This window comes from Chinchilla lanigera, unplaced genomic scaffold (assembly GCF_000276665.1).
Source record: "Chinchilla lanigera isolate Chin_1 unplaced genomic scaffold, ChiLan1.0 scaffold00018, whole genome shotgun sequence".
NCBI classification, from domain to species: domain Eukaryota; kingdom Metazoa; phylum Chordata; class Mammalia; order Rodentia; family Chinchillidae; genus Chinchilla; species Chinchilla lanigera.
This window is the reverse complement of record NW_004955419.1, coordinates 25,669,827-25,690,518: the sequence shown is the minus strand read 5'-3', so window position 1 is coordinate 25,690,518 and position 20,692 is coordinate 25,669,827. Positions and strand designations below refer to the sequence as shown.

Sequence of the window (20,692 nt, the reverse complement as noted above, 5' to 3'; positions counted from 1 at the left end):
CCCAAATTTTTAATTACCAAAAGTTAAATTTTTAACGTATACTGGCCTTATTTTATAATTGCTGCCCTTGTTTTATTTTTTGTTTTCATTTTATTATTTATGTTTTATTCTACCTTATTACATTTTGTATATGATAAGATGACTTTAACCCTAGTGGAAATGGAAGGGTATAATTACAAATTAAATCAAACATTAAGGATGCTACCCTTGCCCAATTTTTCTTCTTCTATTTCAAGGGGCACCCTTGTTGGTTTTAATTTTATATTTTCAGGGCTAATGATTTAGTAATTTGCAGAGGCATTTTTTTAAAAATTAGAAAACAAACATTTAGGCCACCATCCAGAGTTTCTGGATAATCTTGCTTTTATTGTTTCCTTAGTAGCTAACACAATGCTTTACACATAATAAACTATTCATAAATATTTTATAAATATAAATAAATATATTTATAAGGATAATTTTGTAATTTCAGATGTGTTGTAATTACTTCATTGTGGATGATCAACACTTAGCACTCAACCCTTAGTTTAAAGAATATTTGGGATAGGGGCTGGGGATTTAGCTCAGCGGCACAGTGCCTGCCTGGCAAGTGCAAGGTCGTGAGTTCAAAAAAAGAATATTTGGGAATCATGTTTTTCATTAGGTTTTTTTTTTTTTTTTTTTTTTTTTTTTTTTTTTTTTTTCCTTTTTTGTACCAGAAATCCAACTCAGGACTTCATGCCTGCCAGGCAGGCGCTGTGCCACTGAGCCATATCCCTGGCCCTCATTTTTTGTTAGTTTGTAGTTACTGTTTTCATTATTAGGTTTATGTATTGGTGAGGATGAAAGGGTATTTTTAATCATGTAGTGCCAACTGATACTGTCTGTGCATATGCAGAGAAACTGGGTTTTCCAGTTCCATGTGATTAAGGATGTGAGTACCTGTGTACCTGTGTATCAAGGTGTTGTGACAGTTGTGAGGGCAGTAATAACAGCGAAGATAAGCTGGATTTTCTAAAGATTAGCCAGCATCAGTCCCTTTTACTATTTATCTTTGAATTGCCCATCAAAAATAATTCCCTATCAAGTAAAAATTTAAAGTTCTGGGTTTTCTCACAATACGGTATAGCAGTAATCTAATGCTTACTTTAATTTGTATTTCATTATTGTCTTGTTTCTATTTCTACCATACAACTGTTTGTGCTAAAAGAATTTGAGTTTATATATCACCAGAGGAGCTGGGTGATTGTTAGAAGAAGGTAGCTTACCCAGTTTGCTAACAATTAACATTCTCTGTAAGAAGCAGACTGGTGTACAAACTAAGATCAGCAGAATTTGAGTAACTATGTGTATAGAGAAAATGAATAAGATTAGGACAGATCCAGAGGATGAAGAAGAAGAAATAGTGGGTGAAATTCATTTGCAACTTTGTTGATTCTCAAATTCCTCAATTTGCTGGATACCAAATAGGCGAAACACCTAATTACTTGCAACTAGGAGAAAACTACAGCATAATGCTGATTTGATTAAAACAGTCATTCTAGTTATAAAATCATCTAGTTAAGTGATACCTAAAACAGCATGTAGTATTGCAAATTCTGAATAGCCTTCTGATCAGATTGTGCTTTGATTGTGAATTCACTGAGAGCATAAAGAAGTTAAAATTACTGTCTCAACAAGTATGTAAGTTGTTCACAAAGAATGAGTTTCTCTTAGGTTGTCTTAAGTATAGAAAGATTATTAACAAATAATAAGATGGGATAGGAGAAGAATAATGAAAAAATATGAGTAATTTACATAAGACTTTACTAGTGGGGTGGGAATTGGTTTTGCTCCATATGTGGTCATCTTCTAACTGTAGACTCTTCTGTTATTCTACGTGTTTTTATTCTGTGCTCTCCAGCTTTTTCTTATTTTTGCATTAAATACTCATTATAGTAGTGATGGCCTATATCGAAAAATGTGTTTTATTTGCAGAGAAGTGCCTTAAAATACTTTTTTCTTTACAAATCTATTCTAAATAAATTGGTTGGAAACAGCAAAGATTAAGGAGCAATGTTGCCACATTTCCATGAGTAAGATCAAAAATACTTTTTCATTCATAGATAGAAATGACAAATAGGGTGTTCTATGTTTTCTAGAGAATGGAAGTTTATTAAGTTTAGGGGGAAGCTATAATGATTTTGCTGTTTTCTTTTGTCCAGAATCTAAGTGTTCCTAAAGCAAATCTTTGCCAGTGTTACTTGATCTAGGAAAGACATTCCCTTCAGGCTCGGTTGTGTGCCTGCTTTCCTTTTTAGCATGTTGCTTCCCACCAAGAGACACGATGAGCCCACAAATCTAATTTTTATTTAGAAAGGTGGTTCAAACCGTACAGAGTGAATCAGTCCTTCTCTCCACTTTTTGTCTTTCTGTACTTCCCGTCCAGGGGGCGCACTAAGCAGCTTAGTAGGAACAGAATCTTATTTTATGTTAAACAAATATTCACCAGAGAAAAGAATCCAATCTTAAAACTGCTGGGAACTTCAGACTAGTATATTGAATTTGATGAAATATTAGATTTTTATCTTAACTATATACACATACTGAACAGTTTTGTGAAGCATGTAGATGGTTTTGAATTATATAATTCAAGAGATCTATTTTCTTTTTTTTTTTTTGGTTTTGTTTTTTGGTTTTTCTCCGGTACCGGGAACCGAACTCACGACCTTGCGCTTGCAAGAGATCTATTTTCTGCTGGTTTTAACTTTCTTAAAAGTCTTCCTTTGCAGTTAAGTTGTGACATGGAAGTATTTTATTTGTATGGATAAGTTTATGTAGATAACTGGTGAATTAATTTCAATATTTTTAAGCTAACAACTTGAAAAATTTAAGCAGTGCTTTAGAATTACTTCATATTTATAGTGAAACATTTCTAATGTAGTACAGTTTAGTGAAAATCTCATATGTATTGTGTTGTAATTCTTGGTAGAATAATTATTCATGCAGTGTGGTGAATGAAAGAGAGAGGAGGGAGAGAATATTTGCATACATACTGAAGAGAAGGGAAAAGTCTTATATCCAGGTTCTTAACTTATTTCTCACTTCAACTAAAGTAAGTCAACTTTTGTAATGTTTACTTGAATTTGTAGCCAGTCGTAAGGTTTTGAAATCAGTTTTGGAGTTTGAAAAATAGTGATGAATGACACATACACCCAAATACTTGCCATTTATGCTTATAGTTGCTTGCATATGAGTTGAACTGGGATTATTATGTAATATGAAACAATTACAATTTTTTCATTGCATTTTTAAATTTCTGTGAACATGCTAAAGTTCTTGAGCTTTCTTTCCTATGGCTATAATCTGTCTCAATGTTTTGCTTAGCACATCCACAGCAGTGTATAAGAGTTCAAAGTCAAAAGATGACGACTGAAGTTCAAGCTTTCTTAATTGACAGTTATGCTTTGAATTGACCAGTAATGTTGAGAGTTGTAAGTTTACAGCAGTGTTCTCCATGGAAGAGAATAGACTTCTTTGTTCTAAGATTGTATTTGAACTAAGATGCATACGCACTTTGGTTTCAAGTGAGAAGGAAATGACTTAAACGTATTTTATTTTTTACTGAGGGAAATCTTTTATGGTTATTTGAAATGTCAAAGATTTCCCATTCTTTTTTTTTTTTTTTTTTTGTCTTTTTGAGGTAGGGTCTCTCAATGCAGTTCAGGCTGGCCTTGAGCTCACTTTGTAGCCCAGGCTGGTATCGAACTCACAACGATCCTCCTGCCTCAGCCTCCCGAGCTCTGGGATTACAGGCGTGCGCCACCACACCCAGCCCCCTTATTTTTTGATAAGGAACTTATATATGATAATAGCTCCTCATTTTGTTGTATACCATGGCACTGTTCATTTGAATCCTCTTTAACTTTACATAATTTGTAGCTTAGAAAATGTTTACAGTAAGCAGAGGTAGAAAGCCCTGCTTTGCATTTGGTTTCATAATGGCAATAAAATTATCATTATTCATCAGTACATAGGAATATTAAGTGGAATAAAGGTCAGAGAGCAACTGATTTATCCTGGTTGATGCAAAAGTAAAAGTGTCTTTATGGTGATATCTTATGGTGTAGACTAAATAGCTATCTTAAGCATCTGCAAAACTCATTAAGATCTTTTAAAGTATTATATATTTGCCATAATGTTGTCATGGAAAACTTACTCCAAATCTGATGATTTTGTTCTTTTTTTAATTTAAAGAAATACATTAAGTTAAAAATTAAAAGAAAACCTTTAATTCTGATAAACCTGCAAATTACTTTGTAGTCAATTGACTATACCTTTAAACAAGTTTAAACAAGTTTCTCCTTGAGAACTAAAAGTTCGTAAACTTTGAGGGTAAAGTGGTAATGCAGTTTTATAAAAGATCGTTCAATTAATAGGCTTGGCTGAAGAAAAGGAATTCAAAGAAAATATGAATTTAGAATTGTGTAATGACTGACTTTTAGTAGATCAGGTCATGTCGTGATGGCATTCCCTCAGCAGCTCTCCATTGTCTTCCAGATAAAGTCTAAAGTCTTTTACTGGTCAACAAGGCCCACTAAACATTTATAATGCCTTTTACATTTGAAACTGGTTTTCACTGTGTGCTTTGGTAACACCAAACTGCTCAATTTATGTCAGCTGTATTGTTTCTCTTTTGAGGACTTCAGTTGCTGTTAGTTTCTCTATGTAGGATTTACATTCCTCTCCTCTTGCCTAGTATTATCAACTTTTCTAGGAAGCCTTCCCATAAACTACATGCCACATCCAGCGGGATCAGATGCCACTCCCACAAAATACTCTGTATGTATATCTATTTATGTAGCTAGATAGAGATCAGTGTACCCACCTGTTATTTTATGTGTGTCTCTATATATCTGACTCTCCTATTAGTTTTTTGAGACTAAGTTCTCTGTGTTATTCACTTTTTCATCCCAAGTACCAAACACAATAAATAACAAGTGTCAGAAAATGTTACAAGGGAGGTATTTTAAGCTTGCAGTGAAAGGGAAAAAGTAGAACTTCAGGCCTCTACATTTCACTGCTGCTGTCCTAGAGCCAGTGAGGGTAATTTTGCAGTGGACATATTGGAAAGCTTCCCAACTGATTTTTCACTCTCTGATTTTCTCACCTTTCAACTCCATCCTTAATGTATTCTTCACACAATTATGGCTTCTTTTCTAAGTCTAAAATCTGGTGACATCTTTCAGCTTCCTTGTAGTATTCAACTCCTTTTGATAGTTTCATAGTGATCTTATGAGAAAGATACAGCTCTTCAGCATGCCAAGAATAATGTCAGCTTAGATTTCTAGTGTCAACCTTTGCTCTTTCCTTTATCACAATCAGTGCATCAGGTATAGGGAACATCTTTCAGTTCCCAAGCCAGTGCACATATTGTTCTCCCCAACCCACATACTCTCTTTACATCTGCCTGTATCCCCACCCTAGATCACCCACATGATTTCTGTTCACTCTTAGGCTTTTGCCATAGAAATGTCCCTGACCACTGTCCACCCCACAAGGCAAGGTTTAATGCCTCTCTTCTGGGCTCACACAGCATTCCAGACTTAGCCATATCATAGTTCTCATCAGATTATCCTGACCGAACATGACTACTAACATGTCTGTATTACACAATTTAATAAAAGCATTGTTAATACTAGCAGCAGCAATAGTAGCAGATATTTATTAAGCACTTGTACAAGTCAGGTGCTGTGCAAATAACATAAGTAAGGTAATGAGAAAAATAAACCAGAGCTGAAATGCCTTCTCAAGTCAGAGAGCTAGTAAGTAGCCAAACTAGAATTCTAAGCAGGGTCTTTTTGACTAGGCTCATGCTTCTAACAGCTTCACTGTGATGCCTCCTCAGAACTGTTTTTATACTTTACCCAGGGTGTTCCAGTCACCTTAGCACACCAGTTGGCATATAGTATGTAATAAATGTCAATTGAATGAATGAAGGATTGCCAAAATCAGTATGAGGAAATAAGACTTGAAGGTGGATTTTTGAGTTTGAATTAATTTATCATTATAGCAGTATTTAATAAACTGAAGTTAAAGGCTGAAGGCTTTTTAAAACTCAGGAGAGGCAGAAGAAACAGTGGCACCTTGGGTCAGAAGAAGAGTAACATTAAGGAGAAGAGTGACAGTATAGACAAAAAGATTCATATGGCAAGAGAATTCATTTGGTGGCAACCACGTTGTTGTCAGTTTGTTAATTTTCATTGATTAAGAACAAATGACTTCATAAATATTTTATGGCCGTTTGCTGTTATTTCAAATTTAATTGATAAACATTGAATATGGCAGGTGTTTTGTATAATTTATTCATGCTTTGTCTTTTCTAAAAAGCAAACTCAGAATATGTGTCTGTTCATCCAGGAGCAATTCACACTCCTGACACTGAAGCTGATTCTCAGAGTTTGACTCAGATATACGCCTTGCCTGAAATTCCTCGAGATCAAAATGCTGCAGAGTCTTGGGAAACCTTAGAGGCGGTATGTTGAAAATTATTTTCTTTTTGGTAACTGTGAAGCATAAAGATAAGTAACTTCCTCTCTCTCTCTTTTTAAGGATTTAATTGAACTTAGCCAGCTGGTCACTGATTTCTCTCTCCTAGTGAATGTAAGTATAAAACCATTTTTGACCCAGAATTGTTAGATTATTAGAATAGCTTTGCTCAGTCGCTACACTTTCGATTAAAATTTTAATAGAAGTTAAAATTTTTTAAGACTGGTTTTAACCCTGGATAAAAGTCTTAACTGTCCTCAAATTCCAGATCCATTAAGTAAACATTTATCAGCATCTGTTACGTAAAAGGCATTGGGTTAGGTGCTCACCATTGGGGTCTGACAAAGTTGAATATAGAAATAAATGAAGTCTGCTCTCTTCCTTTAAGGATTCTACAGTAGGTGGCTGTAGACTTGGGCCCCCAAAACTGAGCTTTCAGACATGATAACTAAATGCCCAAATAAGGTATGAAGAGAAATGTTATCTTCTCCAAGAAGAGATGTTTAAGGCAGGGAGGCACAGTTTTTGAGGTGGAAATATTTAACCATAGTTTCACAGAGGTTTCATGAGCCTTGAAAATGAGCACATTGTTCACAGAAGGGAGGAGGGAGTACATTTCAAGACAGCTGACCAGAGACGTGCCACAGAGAAGTGTGTGGCCTAAGAGGTGTAAGTACTGTGTACAACTAAAGCACAGCTACCGTGAGCAAAGCAAGGAGGCTAAGGGCCGGATTGTGATGGTACTGAATGCCATACTGAAGAACCTAGCTTTACTTTGTAGGCATTAAGGGGCTAATGTAGGTTTTTGAACAGGTTAAAGTCATGTAATCCAGACTGTCCCTTCAGACAACCACTGTTGTGTAAATAATGATGGGAGGGTAGGAGGTCATGGGTAGGATGACTGGTAGGGCATTAACTGTAGGAATTTAACCTGAAGCAGGGACAACACCAGTAAAGTTAAAGGAGAGCTGAAAAGTATTTCTAGAGTAAACTTAGCAGAAATTGGAGGAAGATAGAGTAAAAGGTAGGACAGTGCAGCTTTGTTCTCATAATCAAGTCCCAGTGATACTGTTACTATACTTTAGGAAGCACACAGTACACATAGTAGTTTTAGTGGGAAAGATAGAGGAGATTTTCTATCAGTATTTTTTAAACTGGTCTAAGTTTTGCTTCCTAAGAAATATGAGAAGGTAAGGGATATGAAAATTATATATATATAGCTTTCCCTGCGACCTGGCTCTAAGTTAGAAGTTCCTAGATCACACAGTCTCAGAATTAGAATGAGAAATGATTCTAGAGGCCACCTAACCTAATCCATCTGTTCTTGGCACAACTTTTAAAATAAATGATTTTTTAGCTTCTTTTTGAATAAGCATAGCACAGGGAATTGATACTTCAACTATTTCATATTTCTTTTGGCGACTCTTTAAGTCTTAGAAGTTCTTCCTTATGTAAAGTCTACGTTATAATAACTTATCTTTTCCCTCTAGAACCACAGACTGAGGGAGGTCATCTTTTTTCTGTGTAAAAGGTTTTCAAAATTTTGAGACTGGTATCATTCTTCCTCACCTTTCATTTCTTAAGAACACTTGATTCTTCTGTGTTCCTTCTAAAACAGGAATTATAGACTTTTCAGTACAGGTACCTTATTCTGCTTAAGTTCTGGTTTGTGGCTATTTTCTTAAAATGTAATGTCTAAAATTGGATACAGTGAACTGTTTGATTTCTGATGCCCCTCCATCAGAAGTAGCAAAATATTGGAAGTCTTTTGATTAGGTTATCTGAGTCACCTATTAATATATTTGCATATAGCAGGAACTGATACACCAGGAATCCCAAAATATGTGTTGCTTGAGTCAAGATTTATTCAGTTATTGCAACTAATAATCCCTGAATCTAATGCAGTTTGTAAAATCTATACATGTATGGTTACACAAATAGATACATTTGCCAAAATGTATGTTTAAAATGTGTTTCAGTGTATATGAGTTATACCTCAATAAAGTTGATGTAAAAAAAACTAACCATGTACAAAGTTCTTCTCACTCAAGACAAATACATTTCCTTTCCAGTGGGGTAAACACGTGAAAGGAAAATTAAAGTTTGAGGCCATTTAACAATTACATGTTTAGTCATGTTATGTAAGCAGGTCTTAATCCCATTCTAAGGAGTATTTGTACAGGAAGACTCTGACTATAGCCATAACTCTATACAAGTGTCCTATTTATAACAGTCTCTGAAGGGACATAGCAGAATGCTGTTGGCAAAAGCTCAAAGGAGAACCCCTGAGTATTCCCAGGGTGACAGATTTCTCACGACCACATGGCCAAGGACACACAGAAGCTCCATTTAGGCAATGTAACCAGAGTGACCACATCCTCTTATTATCATCACATGGACAGGATAGTATCTAGACAAGCTGACCATGCACTGAAGGAGCACTTTCACTGTGTATAGCACTAGGCTAATCTCAGTGAGGACAGATCATAGTGTAAAAAGAACCTACAGGATAGTGGTAATGGTTGCACAGCATTGTGAACATTAATGCCACTGAACTGTACACTTAGAAGTGGCTAAAATGGTAAATTCATGTTAGAAAGCCCTGGAGAAATCAAGGTATGGCTCAATGTAAGTGGTAACAAATTAATATTTACCAGGCATCCTACTCCATTTGGCTTTACACTTTGTGGCTCAAATTCTTTTGTTTGTATGTTTGTTGGGTTTTTGTTTTTTTGTAAGCAGTCTTACTTCTAGTGAAGGGGAATTAAAGAACTCTGGTTCAATAGCTTGTCACCTTTTCTGCTGATCCTGTTTTGATTTCTAACTTTTGCCTTACTCTCTATGGCTTTTGAAATCCAGTTTTATTTTGCGTACATAGAAACGGGGCTGCACTCGATTAGATCCTAGTCCTCCACTATTACCTATATGACTTTCAGAAAGTTGTTTGATGAGCCTTGTATAAAAGTAACGAGAGGACTAAACAGGACACTACCTTTGACATCCCATCTTCTTCCCTTCCACTGACTGCAACTGCAGCCCTGCATTTGTCCTTCCCTAGCTTCCCTCTTATGCTTATATAAAATGGCTTTGGTCACCAACATTACCTGTGGATATTTTAGTGTTGGAGTTCTATGAGTTCATTTCCCACTGCTGAATCCCCTGATGTCAGCAATCCGCTTCTCCATTTATTTCCTGATTTAGGCTAATGTAATCCTGTACTCTGCCTGTATAGCATAGTGTTTGTAGGCTTATTTCTGGGCTTTTCTGTATGTATGATTGCATGTGATTAAAGCTGGAATTTAGAGAAGAATAAAGAAAAATACCTGCAGTTTTGGCACTGTCTCCCTAAAGAATCCCATAGCTTTATAAGCACACTAATAAAATTACTTAACTAACTCTCCATGTTAGAGCATTACTGTTGATGTAAATGGATTCAGGGTTGAATTTGTTGAATGTCTTATTATTTGATATAGAGGCCACTGGGCCTACAAGTGCCCACAACAAGCATTTAATGAAAAAATGATTCCTCCTTAGTTTTGAACTCATGTGTCCAAATTGCATTCTCCTGGGTAAGTATTAACTTGATGAATCACATTTTCTCCAGAATCCTATGTGCTCCTATAACTGCTTATCAAGATTTGGTTATTTGCAGGACAATGGAGGATCTAATTCAGTGTTCCTTAAAAAAAAATCTATAGATATATTCTTTGAATGTCGAGAATTTTTCCCCTTTAAAAAGGATTTATACATCAGTTTGAGAAAAAAATGCAGTGTCTCTCATAAATGATGTACCTTATTATTAAAGGGATGTCGAGAATACTTACAAGTACCAAAGGATAAAATGCCAGCCAGGGGAAGAGGCTATGAATATTGTCAAATGTGGGAGACTCAGGCAGATGAAGACAAGCAAATCAGAAGTGAAAAGAGGGGCTGGGGATTTAGCTCAGCGGCACAGCACCTGCCTAGCAATTGCAAGGTCGTGAGTTCAATTCCTGGTACCGAAAGAAAAACAAAAACACAAAAAGAAATGAAAAGAAATTCGGTAGGTACTTCTGAGCCACCATTGTCACTTGGAGCCTGGCTTCATAGACTGGGCTAGGGTTATACAGGTATGCTTTGGCGCTGCATGAAGAGCCGAGGACACGGGACAAGTGGTGGCCAGTTTCAGCTTTGAATGGAATTTATTTGGGGTTTGTGCTAGATTGTGCTAGATGCCAAACTAAATTGACAGCTCTCTGATACCAGTTTAATACCTACCTGTAGTCATTTTGGATGTCACTGAATCTTATTCATGAAGCAGAATTTGAAGATATGGGTAGTTTAAGGATTCAGACCAAACAAGGTAAGAGAAAGGTGGATCTGTACAATTGAGGGATGACTGTTGAGCCCAGAGGAGAGGCTCTCTGCCCTCTGCCTTCCTCCCACCCCCTGCATTTAAGCGGGCTTCCTGATGTCAGTGAGTGAGAACTTGCAGATGTCAGGTCTTCCGCGGACTAAGCGGGGCTTCATCAAGTGTAATGATTACAGTGATGGAGGCTGCTATGGGTAAAATAATCAGCAGTCCCAGGATTGTTTTATTCTTGTAGTCTTTTCTCTGATTATTCCAAGTATTTTGTTAAAATTGTTTCTAAAGGGGCTGGGGATTTAGCTCAGCAGCATAGCACCTGCCTGGCAAACGCGAGGTCATAAGTTCAATTCCTGGTACCAGAAAAGAAACAAAACAAAAATTGTAAAAATTTTCACTTCAAAAATCTTATGTTTTAATACTCAAACTTTTTAAGAATCAGCATTAGAAAATGTTTCCTTGAGGCTCTGAGAGCACATAGTGTGGAGATAGCAGCAGTTGGACTCCCCTCTGGCTGGGACTATGCTGGGCTAAAAGGTGGGGGTCACAGACTATTTTTCCTCTACCCTAACTCACTGAGATATGAAGATTGGTGATAAAATTTCACTCCTGTGATTTATCTGCTAACATAGACTGTCTCAGACCGAACTGTAAAAGTGTTAGGGTGTCCCAAATGGAAACAATGGTAGATTGTCAATCCAGACAAGTTGGGTATTACTAGTGCTGGCTGACACTTTTACTTCTGTGGGTCAGAAAAGGAAAGCTGACTTGGGCTGGGGATGTAGCTCAGCGGCACAGCACCTGCCTAGCAAGCACAAGGTCCTGAGTTCAATTCCCCAGTACCAGAAAAAGAAAAAAATAAATAAAAAGAAAGCTGACCTAAAAAATTTCTACTGAGAAAAATTAAAATTCAGTGAGTGAATGCTAGGAGAAATTTAAAGTTCGAGTGTCATAGAATTTTCAAGCACCTTAGAAAAAAGCTTAATATATTTTTATATAGAAACATGAGAGTTAACACATTCTTGGGAAGATCAGGGTGAGTTTTCCATTTCCCTCCTCATACTTCGCAGATATCTTGTTTTATTCTCTTTCAACTCTGTGCAGTATAAATTTCATGATCCTCGGTTGACAGGTGAGAGTAATGACTTTGAGAGACCTGAGTACTTTGTCCCAGGGCACGTAGTGGCACTGCTGGGGTTTAAACCAAATTGTTGTCCCTCAGTCCTACCGTATATTTCTAAAATAATGAGAATCGGCCAATTAGCATTACTGGAGAACTTAGTAGAAACACAAATTCTCAGGCTCTGCTGAATCAGAAGTTTTGGGGTGGGGCCCAGCAGGCCCTGTTTTAAGAAGCCCTGCAGGTGATTCTGGTGTTCACTTAATCTGAGAACAGTTGTTAGACTGGGCTCTGATAGAGATGTTTAAAGAAAACTGAAAAAGGGCTTTATAAGGGAGTCTATTAAAGATGTCAAGATAGTGGTGGAGAATCAGGCAATGGAGGGATCCCACAAAAGGCCTGACAGTTTAAAGGCGTGCATTGAGAAGGGAAGGAATATCAATAATGCTAATAGGAAGAAACCACGAGAAAAAAATCAGCTGTGTTGTTTGAGTTGCATGTAGTACTCAAATGTTGATTGGAGTTAGAAGAGTGTTATTTATGTCTGCCTAAGTATAAATGAATAGGTCAGTTATATAAGGGCAATCAAATACTTCAGGATTCAGGTTAAATTACTTTCCACTTTGAAGGTGGCATTTATCTGGAACGAAAGGAGATTCTCCTTTTTTTCTACAAATTAAGACAAAGCACACACCTGTTGTGATGGGGTTACTGGGTTTATACATGTGTGAGAGTTTCTCATACTACTACACCATTAAAATGAGTAGATATTATTGTATATAAATTCTAAGTAAGGTGGGTTTTAAAATAGAAATGTGTCCCTGTGGCAAGGAATGTGTTCTTGAGACAGAGTGAGTTTCAGTTCAGTAACCACTCTCCAGAAACCTTGTAGTGAGGTTCCAGTGGTCAGGGAGGAAAATTGCACTCCTTCCCTTAACATTCCTCCCACCCACAGAGTCCATGCGGCACGACTGCTGTTGTGTCAGCACAGGTGTTGCTATTTTACATGCTGTGTTTTATTAATATGGTTGATCTGAAATATTTTAACTTGCCATGACTTTAGAATGTGTATAGTATAAAGGTGTAAAACGCAAGACAGTAAAGTCATTCACTGCTCACTGGTGCATATCACAAATGAGAGATTGCATGATCAATCAGACCATATTATAATCTTTTTACTAAAACATGACGATTTATGCTTATTGGATCAAGGGCATTTTACTTCTGAGGTAAATATGCCTGCTTTAAACAGAATCTTCTAAGAAAATAAGTGGAGGAGGTTTTAGGGGCGTTGATTTTGTTTTTGTTATTTTCCATCAAATCCAACATGACACATAAATGCTTATTTGGATTTTTTTTTCCCGTAAAGTAGATTCATTTGGAGAATAATATGTTTGTGTGTTTGAATGAATTTCGGTGTGAGGTGATTTTTGCTGTAAAGGTACCACCCTTTTATTACCTAATAATTAAGTCCTCTTTTTTTATGAAAGTGAATTTGTACTTTCGACGTGGTTTATCAGATGCTATTAATGAACCGCTATTAAGACTGCAAGGCTGCAGTACCCTGGGCCCTGATTACAGGAATTAAAATAGTGTGTGTTGGCTTCCTGCTGCCGCCCAGCGGGAGCGCTCACTCATAATTCCTTTGCATCCAGTCGCAGCAGGAGAAGATTGACAGCATTGCAGACCATGTCAACACTGCTGCTGTGAATGTTGAAGAGGGAACCAAAAACTTGGGGAAGGTAAGATTCTGCTCCTGCTGACAAATCGATGGTACTCAGGCTCCCAGGAATCTCTAGTATTAACCCAATTGATCTGCTCTCTTCAGTGTTGAGGGAACTAGCAATTAAGGAAATCGGGAAGAAATGACACGTAGGTAGGGCAGGAAATCAATGGTGGTAATACTGTACTTTAAGATGCACTGTAGCATGAGAAGAAAATGTTTCAAAGAGAATAAACTGTAGGCTTACTGTAAGGCATTTGATGTAACAAGGGAGTGTCTAAGAGATCCACGGAGAGGAGTGAAAGAGGGGCACAGGAATCCATTCAGGGCAACCGTGTAAAAACGTGACAGTCCGTCTGGAGTGGAGCCATCCATTTCCATCCAGTGTGCGTCTTATCCCTAAGAGTGTAGCATGGAAAAATCTGTGCACCAAAGCATAAAAGCTTTGGTGGGAGCGAGAATCTGTGGCTGCTGAAACCGTTCAGATAAGCCAACTAGATAGTGAGTGGATTGATTGTTTGGCAAGTAAAATCAATTGTAGCCATCACTCTTTGTAGTTCATTTCTCCTAAGTTCTGCGATCTGGAGCAATCATGGTACCTGTGGAATACTCCCCACCCGCAAGTACAGTCTGTGAGGTTAATTATGTACCAGGAGTTAAAGAGGCATTGCCAGGAGTAATGAGAGGAAAATGCACATCACCACAGGCAGATATTCTCAACTCAGTTTCTAAATTGAATTTTTTTCTTTCCTACAGGCTGCAAAATACAAGCTGGCAGCTCTGCCTGTGGCAGGTGCACTCATCGGAGGAATGGTGGGGGGTCCGATTGGCCTCCTTGCAGGCTTCAAAGTGGCAGGAATTGCAGCTGCACTTGGTGGTGGGGTGTTAGGCTTCACAGGTGGAAAATTGATACAAAGAAGGAAACAGAAAATGATGGAGAAGCTCACTTCCAGCTGTCCAGATCTTCCCAGCCAAACTGACAAAAAAAGCAGTTAAAAACCAGACTCTGGTATTTCTGGCACCAACATATTGAGCCTAATAAGCACCTTGCTGCTGTTGGACACTCAGTCAGCTTTTGTAACACTACGTATCAGGACAGTGGCTCTGGATGCCCAAATGTGACTGAACCACGATAACAGATGTATTTTCTTTTGCGGGGTGTTGATGGAGATTTTAGGGATCGAGGCGCTTAGGGTGTGTAATGTCTTGTCAGGTCAAATTTAAAGACTGCCAAGGAGCAAAATTCTGCCTGCAAATGTGAAAACTGAATTTAAAACTTGGTTAAGGACTTAGGATACGTCCTGGAATTGGAGACCTTAGGACTAAGTGTATTTGTACATTGCTCAGGCATGTTAGTGGCGAGAAGGACAGGAGTTCAGAAGCCTTTCTGTCAGATAGGGAACTCGGCCCAACTAGAGGCACAGGTGAACTTGAAAATGGTCTCTGTTTGGTGAACCTGACTGCAGGGTGAGCCAGGTTACATTATTTTTAGGTGAGAGGAAGTAACAGTAGAAGAAAATGGAAAGAGGCCTGGTTTCTCTTTCTCTTGCTTTCCCTCCTTTGTAACTTCGCAAAGCTTTCCAGGTTGCGGGGCGAATTCTACTCGTGTGTAATGAGCACTTTCTCATCGTCCACCTTTCAGTACTGTTTCCCATCTGTTTCCCTTCCTGTGACCTTCAAGTTTAAAAAGACGGAAACTTCCAATATTTCCAACACGGTTAGAGTTTGGTCTAAGAATACGGAGGCCCTGAAATCACGAGGCCATATCCTGGGGTATTCTCTGGATATGAGCGGCTGATGGACCCCACTACACCAGGGGTTCTGATCCTGTCTTCTTTTCAACCTGCCTTTGGGGGAGCAAAGAACTAACTTTCTACCTCACTGCTGCGACTGCTGTCCCTTCCGCAGGCTTCTCCATCTCCTGTACTTTCCACAGTTGCCGCTCTTCCCAAGAATGCCATTCATGCTTAACTTGCTTCGCCTTCTTCGGGGCTGACAGAGCTGGTCCCGAGACTCGGCCTCAAAGAAGGGTTTGCGGTGCTAATGCCGACACTCGACACTGACGTCAAGTGCGTGCAGCCCAGCTCCGTGTCCATCTCAGACAGCCACGAGGGTTTACATTTTAAATACAAAGACGAGAGGCAGCCACACTCTGTACCCCCGACTCACTTGAAACGGGCAGGAACCGCCGTTTTGCCTTACTCTTTTCTGAGGACAGGAGTGGGCACCTGCGCCTCAGAAGGTGTGAGCAGTCGCCGGGCTGAGCTTACCAGGAGGTTGAAGGCTTATCACTTAGCTTCTCTTGCTGAGGTTGCTTTAAATAACTTTGCTACCTGTCATTTCTGTGTCTAAAGAGATCTCTCTCATATTTTTGAGTTTCATCCATGAATGCCAGGTGAGACAAAGCACCGTTTCTCACTACTATTAAATAACGGCAAGTAGCAACTATTTTCTGCTTACTTACATCTTTAATACACAAAGAAAAACAAAGTATGGGTCCGATTGTGATCCAGTGTGTGATGGTGCACTCCTGTAAGGTTGGGGTAATTCCTTTTTTTTTTTTCCATTCTGGGGACTGAACCCAGGGCCTTCACACTGAGCTACATGCTCAGTCACTGTTTTACATTTTGAGACAGGGTCTTGCTAAATCACTAAGTTGCCAGGGCTGGGCTCAAACTCGTGATCCTTCTGTGTCAGCTTCCCAGAGTGCTGGGGTTACAAGTGTGGCCGCCATGCCCAGCTTGCTACCCACTTTTTCCTGTACTGTCATCCTTGCTGTCCCTTTAACAAGCTCTTCAAACCGAGTGAGGATCAGAGCTCACCCAGTGTTTATTTAAAACCAGACTCTTATACCTCAGATGCAGGGATGATTCTGATACAGCTCATCCAAGCCAGTTGGCTGAAATTATAAACTTAAGATACAGTTATCTCAGTATTCAGTTCTGTCACTTAATTTTGTAGTTCCAGTATTGTGCCCTGCTTCATTGCTGCATAATACTCCACTCTGCCAATCCCAAATTGGTCATGCTTTCAACATAACATCTTAGAAACATACAGAAGCTTATAAGGACCTAAAGGAGAGAGGAAGCCTAGCCTTGTATTTGAAGCACACATTCTGTTTTGGGATTTCTTATTTTTACTGAGCTGTGTGGGACCCAGTTGTATGTACACTGTCTTCAACTTTTACTGCTCTTCAGGATTGGAGGCTTATGCTAGCAGTCTTCATGCTTCTGCAATCTACAGCCCTTTGAAAATGTTTTATAAAGTTACTTAGAAATTGTATCTCATTTCCCCTAATAACCAGCTTTTTGTAGAAATTGCTAACATGTTTAATCAACTCTAAAGGAAATATCTATAAACTGTAAACTGCTTATCTATATAAATTAGTATGACACAGAAACCAGTGTGAAAGCTGAATTTAATGCCCTACAGTGTCAGATTAAATTTATCTTCTTCATGGCTCATGTCTTAGTTTTACTGCAATAAGTTAAAAAGGAACATTTTGATTAAGGTTTTAATATTTATAGGAGTTTATTTGGATAAAGGCAGCACTTCTAAGGACTTTTTTGATACCATGATCTGAAATTTTCTTTATAGAGCAGAGACAGTTTTTGATGAAATCCATAGTGAGAAGTGCATTTATATGAAGACAGCATATGCATAATGAAACAGTATTTATACTACCCCGTGCAGTGCATTTCCGTGCTTTTACTGTTTATAAAATATGTGATTGTAACCCACCACATTGATTTGTCTATACATGGATTGCAGCCCTCACTTTGCAGAAAACACCCTTACAGCAGAGCTGATATTTAGTGAATTCACTGCCAGTTAGGGCAGCTGAGCCTCAGAGGAGGCTAATAATTTGTAGAGGGTTATTCATTTGCAAAGGGGAGAAGCCAGGGTATAACTGGTTTGTTGAACTACAAAAACTGTTCAATTTCTGCTGTACTATTCTGCCTCTCTCTGCAGAACTGAGGTGAGTCCTTGGCTCTGCTTCACCGGCCCCACATCCATACTCTTGAGGCCAGCTTTTAACTTTGCTTTCTGCTTCTTGATCTTCTAGTTCCTCACCAGGTGTCTAGCAGCCTCATGCCTTTTAATGGTGGCTGTTACAGAAGTGCGTAGTGTTGGATTTGATCCTTAAATTAAGGTGTTTTCCCAGCCAACCTACAAATTATTTTATTCCTAGGTTATAACCATTGTTTAAACCACAGTGCTTTTTATACTATTTAATGAACTTTTAATGCTTGTTAAAGCAAATCTATGATAACTCACAGAATCAAAATGATTATTGTCTTTTAAAATGACCCCCCTTGGGGAAACCATGTAGTGACTGTAGGGATGGGCTAAGGACAGATGAGGTTACACTGAAACAGGCTATCAAGGGAAAGCCCTCAGGTCCAAAAACCTGCTACTGTCTGTTAATGTTTTCCTCCTTTTATTTTTAAAATAAAGTAAAATAAAATAATAAGTAAAAAAAAAAACAAAAAAAACCCCTGCTACCCACCCTTAAATGCTGTAAGCTGTTTGTACAGGAGAAAGGACTACGTGCTGGTAATATTATTCACCGGAAGTTGAAGAAACCTGTAATATAAATATACAGCATTCAATATTTTCCTCCTGTGAAAGTGCAGGAACCAAACCATGCTTTGTGTTCACTTCTAACATGCAAGGCGATTCCTTGGTGCCGCAGGGTATCTTTGGGAGGGTGGATGGAGAAAAGCCGGGGAAAGGTTCTCCTGTGACACGGGACGTTGTCATCATAAAGGAGAATGTGGCTGTGGCCCTTGGGTGCTTGTGAATGCAGGTGTGTTTTCAGTAGTCAGAGGGGCACCGCTGCTCTCTCCTGTCTAAATATCAGGCTTTCAAATTCTGTTTGGTTTTTATGAACACCAGGTTGCTAGCAGGTGGTTCTCACTGTTAGTATTAATTTTACACCCTTCCATAGAGAAACTTCTTGACTATTATAAACAATGGTAAAAGTACATCTGGCTATCATCAAATAAATTAGTTTATTGTGGCAAACAATGTCTTTGTGCAATATTAACAAAACAAATTGAAATAAAAATGTAAAAGCTTTTAAAAGCAAGTGATGTGCTCCAGGTCACAAGGCGAGTTTGCACAAGAGCTAGACTTACAGCCATAGTATGGCCTCGGAGAAAAAAATTCCTCAACATAACCTGTTTTTGTTATGACCTATCAAGTTGCCTGGTGAGGCTTGTGGTCTTTTAGTCCAACTTCAATATTGAAACAGGAAAGAAATCTTTTCCCTTGAGGAAATTGCAATTTCTTCACCTTCAAAATAGTGCCAACTCTGCCACCTACACATCTGAGAGCTAAGCCGGCTCTTCTTCAGCAGTTTAAGTACAGTACTCTGGTCTTAAATACACCATTGTCCAGCCCCTGTGAATAATTTCACTAGTATACAAAGACATTCAGTAGTATTTTTTTAATATACTTTGCAAGTGTTTGAGATTTCTTTAAGATTAATGACTAAGATGTCAACTTGGATTTCGGTAATTAAATCCCCTAGAGATATTTTCCATTTTATTGTTGAACCTTTGGTGTTCCCGAAGTTCAAGGCCCAATGGTGAGAATTGGTTTGTCATTTATGTTGCTCAGTGGTGCTTGAATAAGGAAACATGCAATAAATTCATTCAACAAACATTTGAGTTTCTGCTGTGCGTTGTTTGCCCATCATAGACTTGCAGAATGAATCTACCCTACTAGGCTGTTGTTAGCTACAGCAAGGCAATCAAAGTACAGTAAATACCCTAAAAGAAGAATGAACAAAGACCATAATGAATGAAGGGACTGCCTGCTTAAAAGTGGGAGGCTCATGGGATGTGTGGTTTTCAAGTATTTAGCCTGAGAATATGCCTAGTTGAAGAAGGGTTATGGGCTCCAGGTGGCAGAGAAACTGCATGTCCAAAACTGCCTGGTGAAAACCAAGGAATTAAAAGTAGCTGGAGATGAAGCTGGCTAGAAGGAAATACCCAAGAGACCAGGGTGTTTAAAATTTAGTAATTCTTTGTTTATAGGAATTGATGCTTTGCTCGTGTCATGTAAGACTTAAAATCTTCATTTTGCCTTTGTTGCCTAGGAAAGTAATAAACCTCACATATGCTGGAGCTCTTGGTTTATTTGCCCTCCTTTTCCACCTATAAGAAATGACATTTTCTTGCCTCCCTGTGAGTTTCTGTTAAATACTGAACACCCACTTTCTGCTAGTCTGTCTATATTTATTAGAAACCCACTGAGAAGATAGTCATGAAATTTATCTTTTAGTGTCCAAGGCCTTTACAGTAGTTTCCCACCTTTACACGAGTATTTCTTGACCATAGAATTCAGTGGCTCCCATTTCACCAGTGGTTAATTATGCAGAGGTGAAACTCTTGCTTTGGTGATGGGGTGTTCTCCAACTAAACTTCTTTCAGACCAGAGATCATACCATCTGCTTCTTGCAGTATTTCTTGGTGTGAAATACAGCGATGGGAAGGGAAAAAGAAACCATACCCCTCAGTGATTCTCAAATGATGACATCATAGCATGCAGTTTCTGTCCTCTTTTAGAGGGATTTACTAAACATGGAATTGCTTTCCAAAACACAGAAAATCCTTGCTTAGTACCTACTTCTATATATTAACAGGAATCAAAGAAGAAACAGAAGAAACCTGGAAAATGTTTTTAGGACTCACGAGTCATTGAATTGAAAAACATCACAATTTGGAGGTGAATACAGTTCACTTATTCAAATTAAAGTCAGGACTTGGAAGAGTTACAAATCTCTAGCCTGGTGTACACATTAAGACTTCATTCTGGACAAAATTCTTAGGATCCCCCAAAGCCAACTGACATAGGATTGACTGAAGGTGAGTGGACTCACCTTAACATCTGCAAATGACAAAATCACTAAATAACTAAAATCTAACAGAGTCCATTCCAGTTATGGTGATAATTTCTTTTCCTTTATTTCATTTGTTCACGTTTTTTT

At 38.3% G+C, this 20,692-nt stretch overlaps 1 protein-coding gene across 2 annotated transcripts in view; it reads left to right on the top strand.

Annotated features, from left to right (window-relative positions):
- Window positions 1-15,748, top strand: part of Stx17 (syntaxin 17) — a 66,587-nt gene extending 50,839 nt beyond the window's left edge. For both annotated transcript variants that reach the window (XM_005382817.2, XM_005382818.2), the window contains exons 5-8: window positions 6,379-6,494; window positions 6,571-6,621; window positions 13,628-13,714; window positions 14,452-15,748. In XM_005382817.2, the coding sequence (XP_005382874.1) occupies window positions 6,379-6,494; window positions 6,571-6,621; window positions 13,628-13,714; window positions 14,452-14,691 (494 nt within the window). In that variant the 3' untranslated portion in view covers window positions 14,692-15,748. The remainder of the gene's footprint in view (window positions 1-6,378; window positions 6,495-6,570; window positions 6,622-13,627; window positions 13,715-14,451) is intronic.
- Window positions 15,749-20,692: the final 4,944 nt, after the last annotated feature.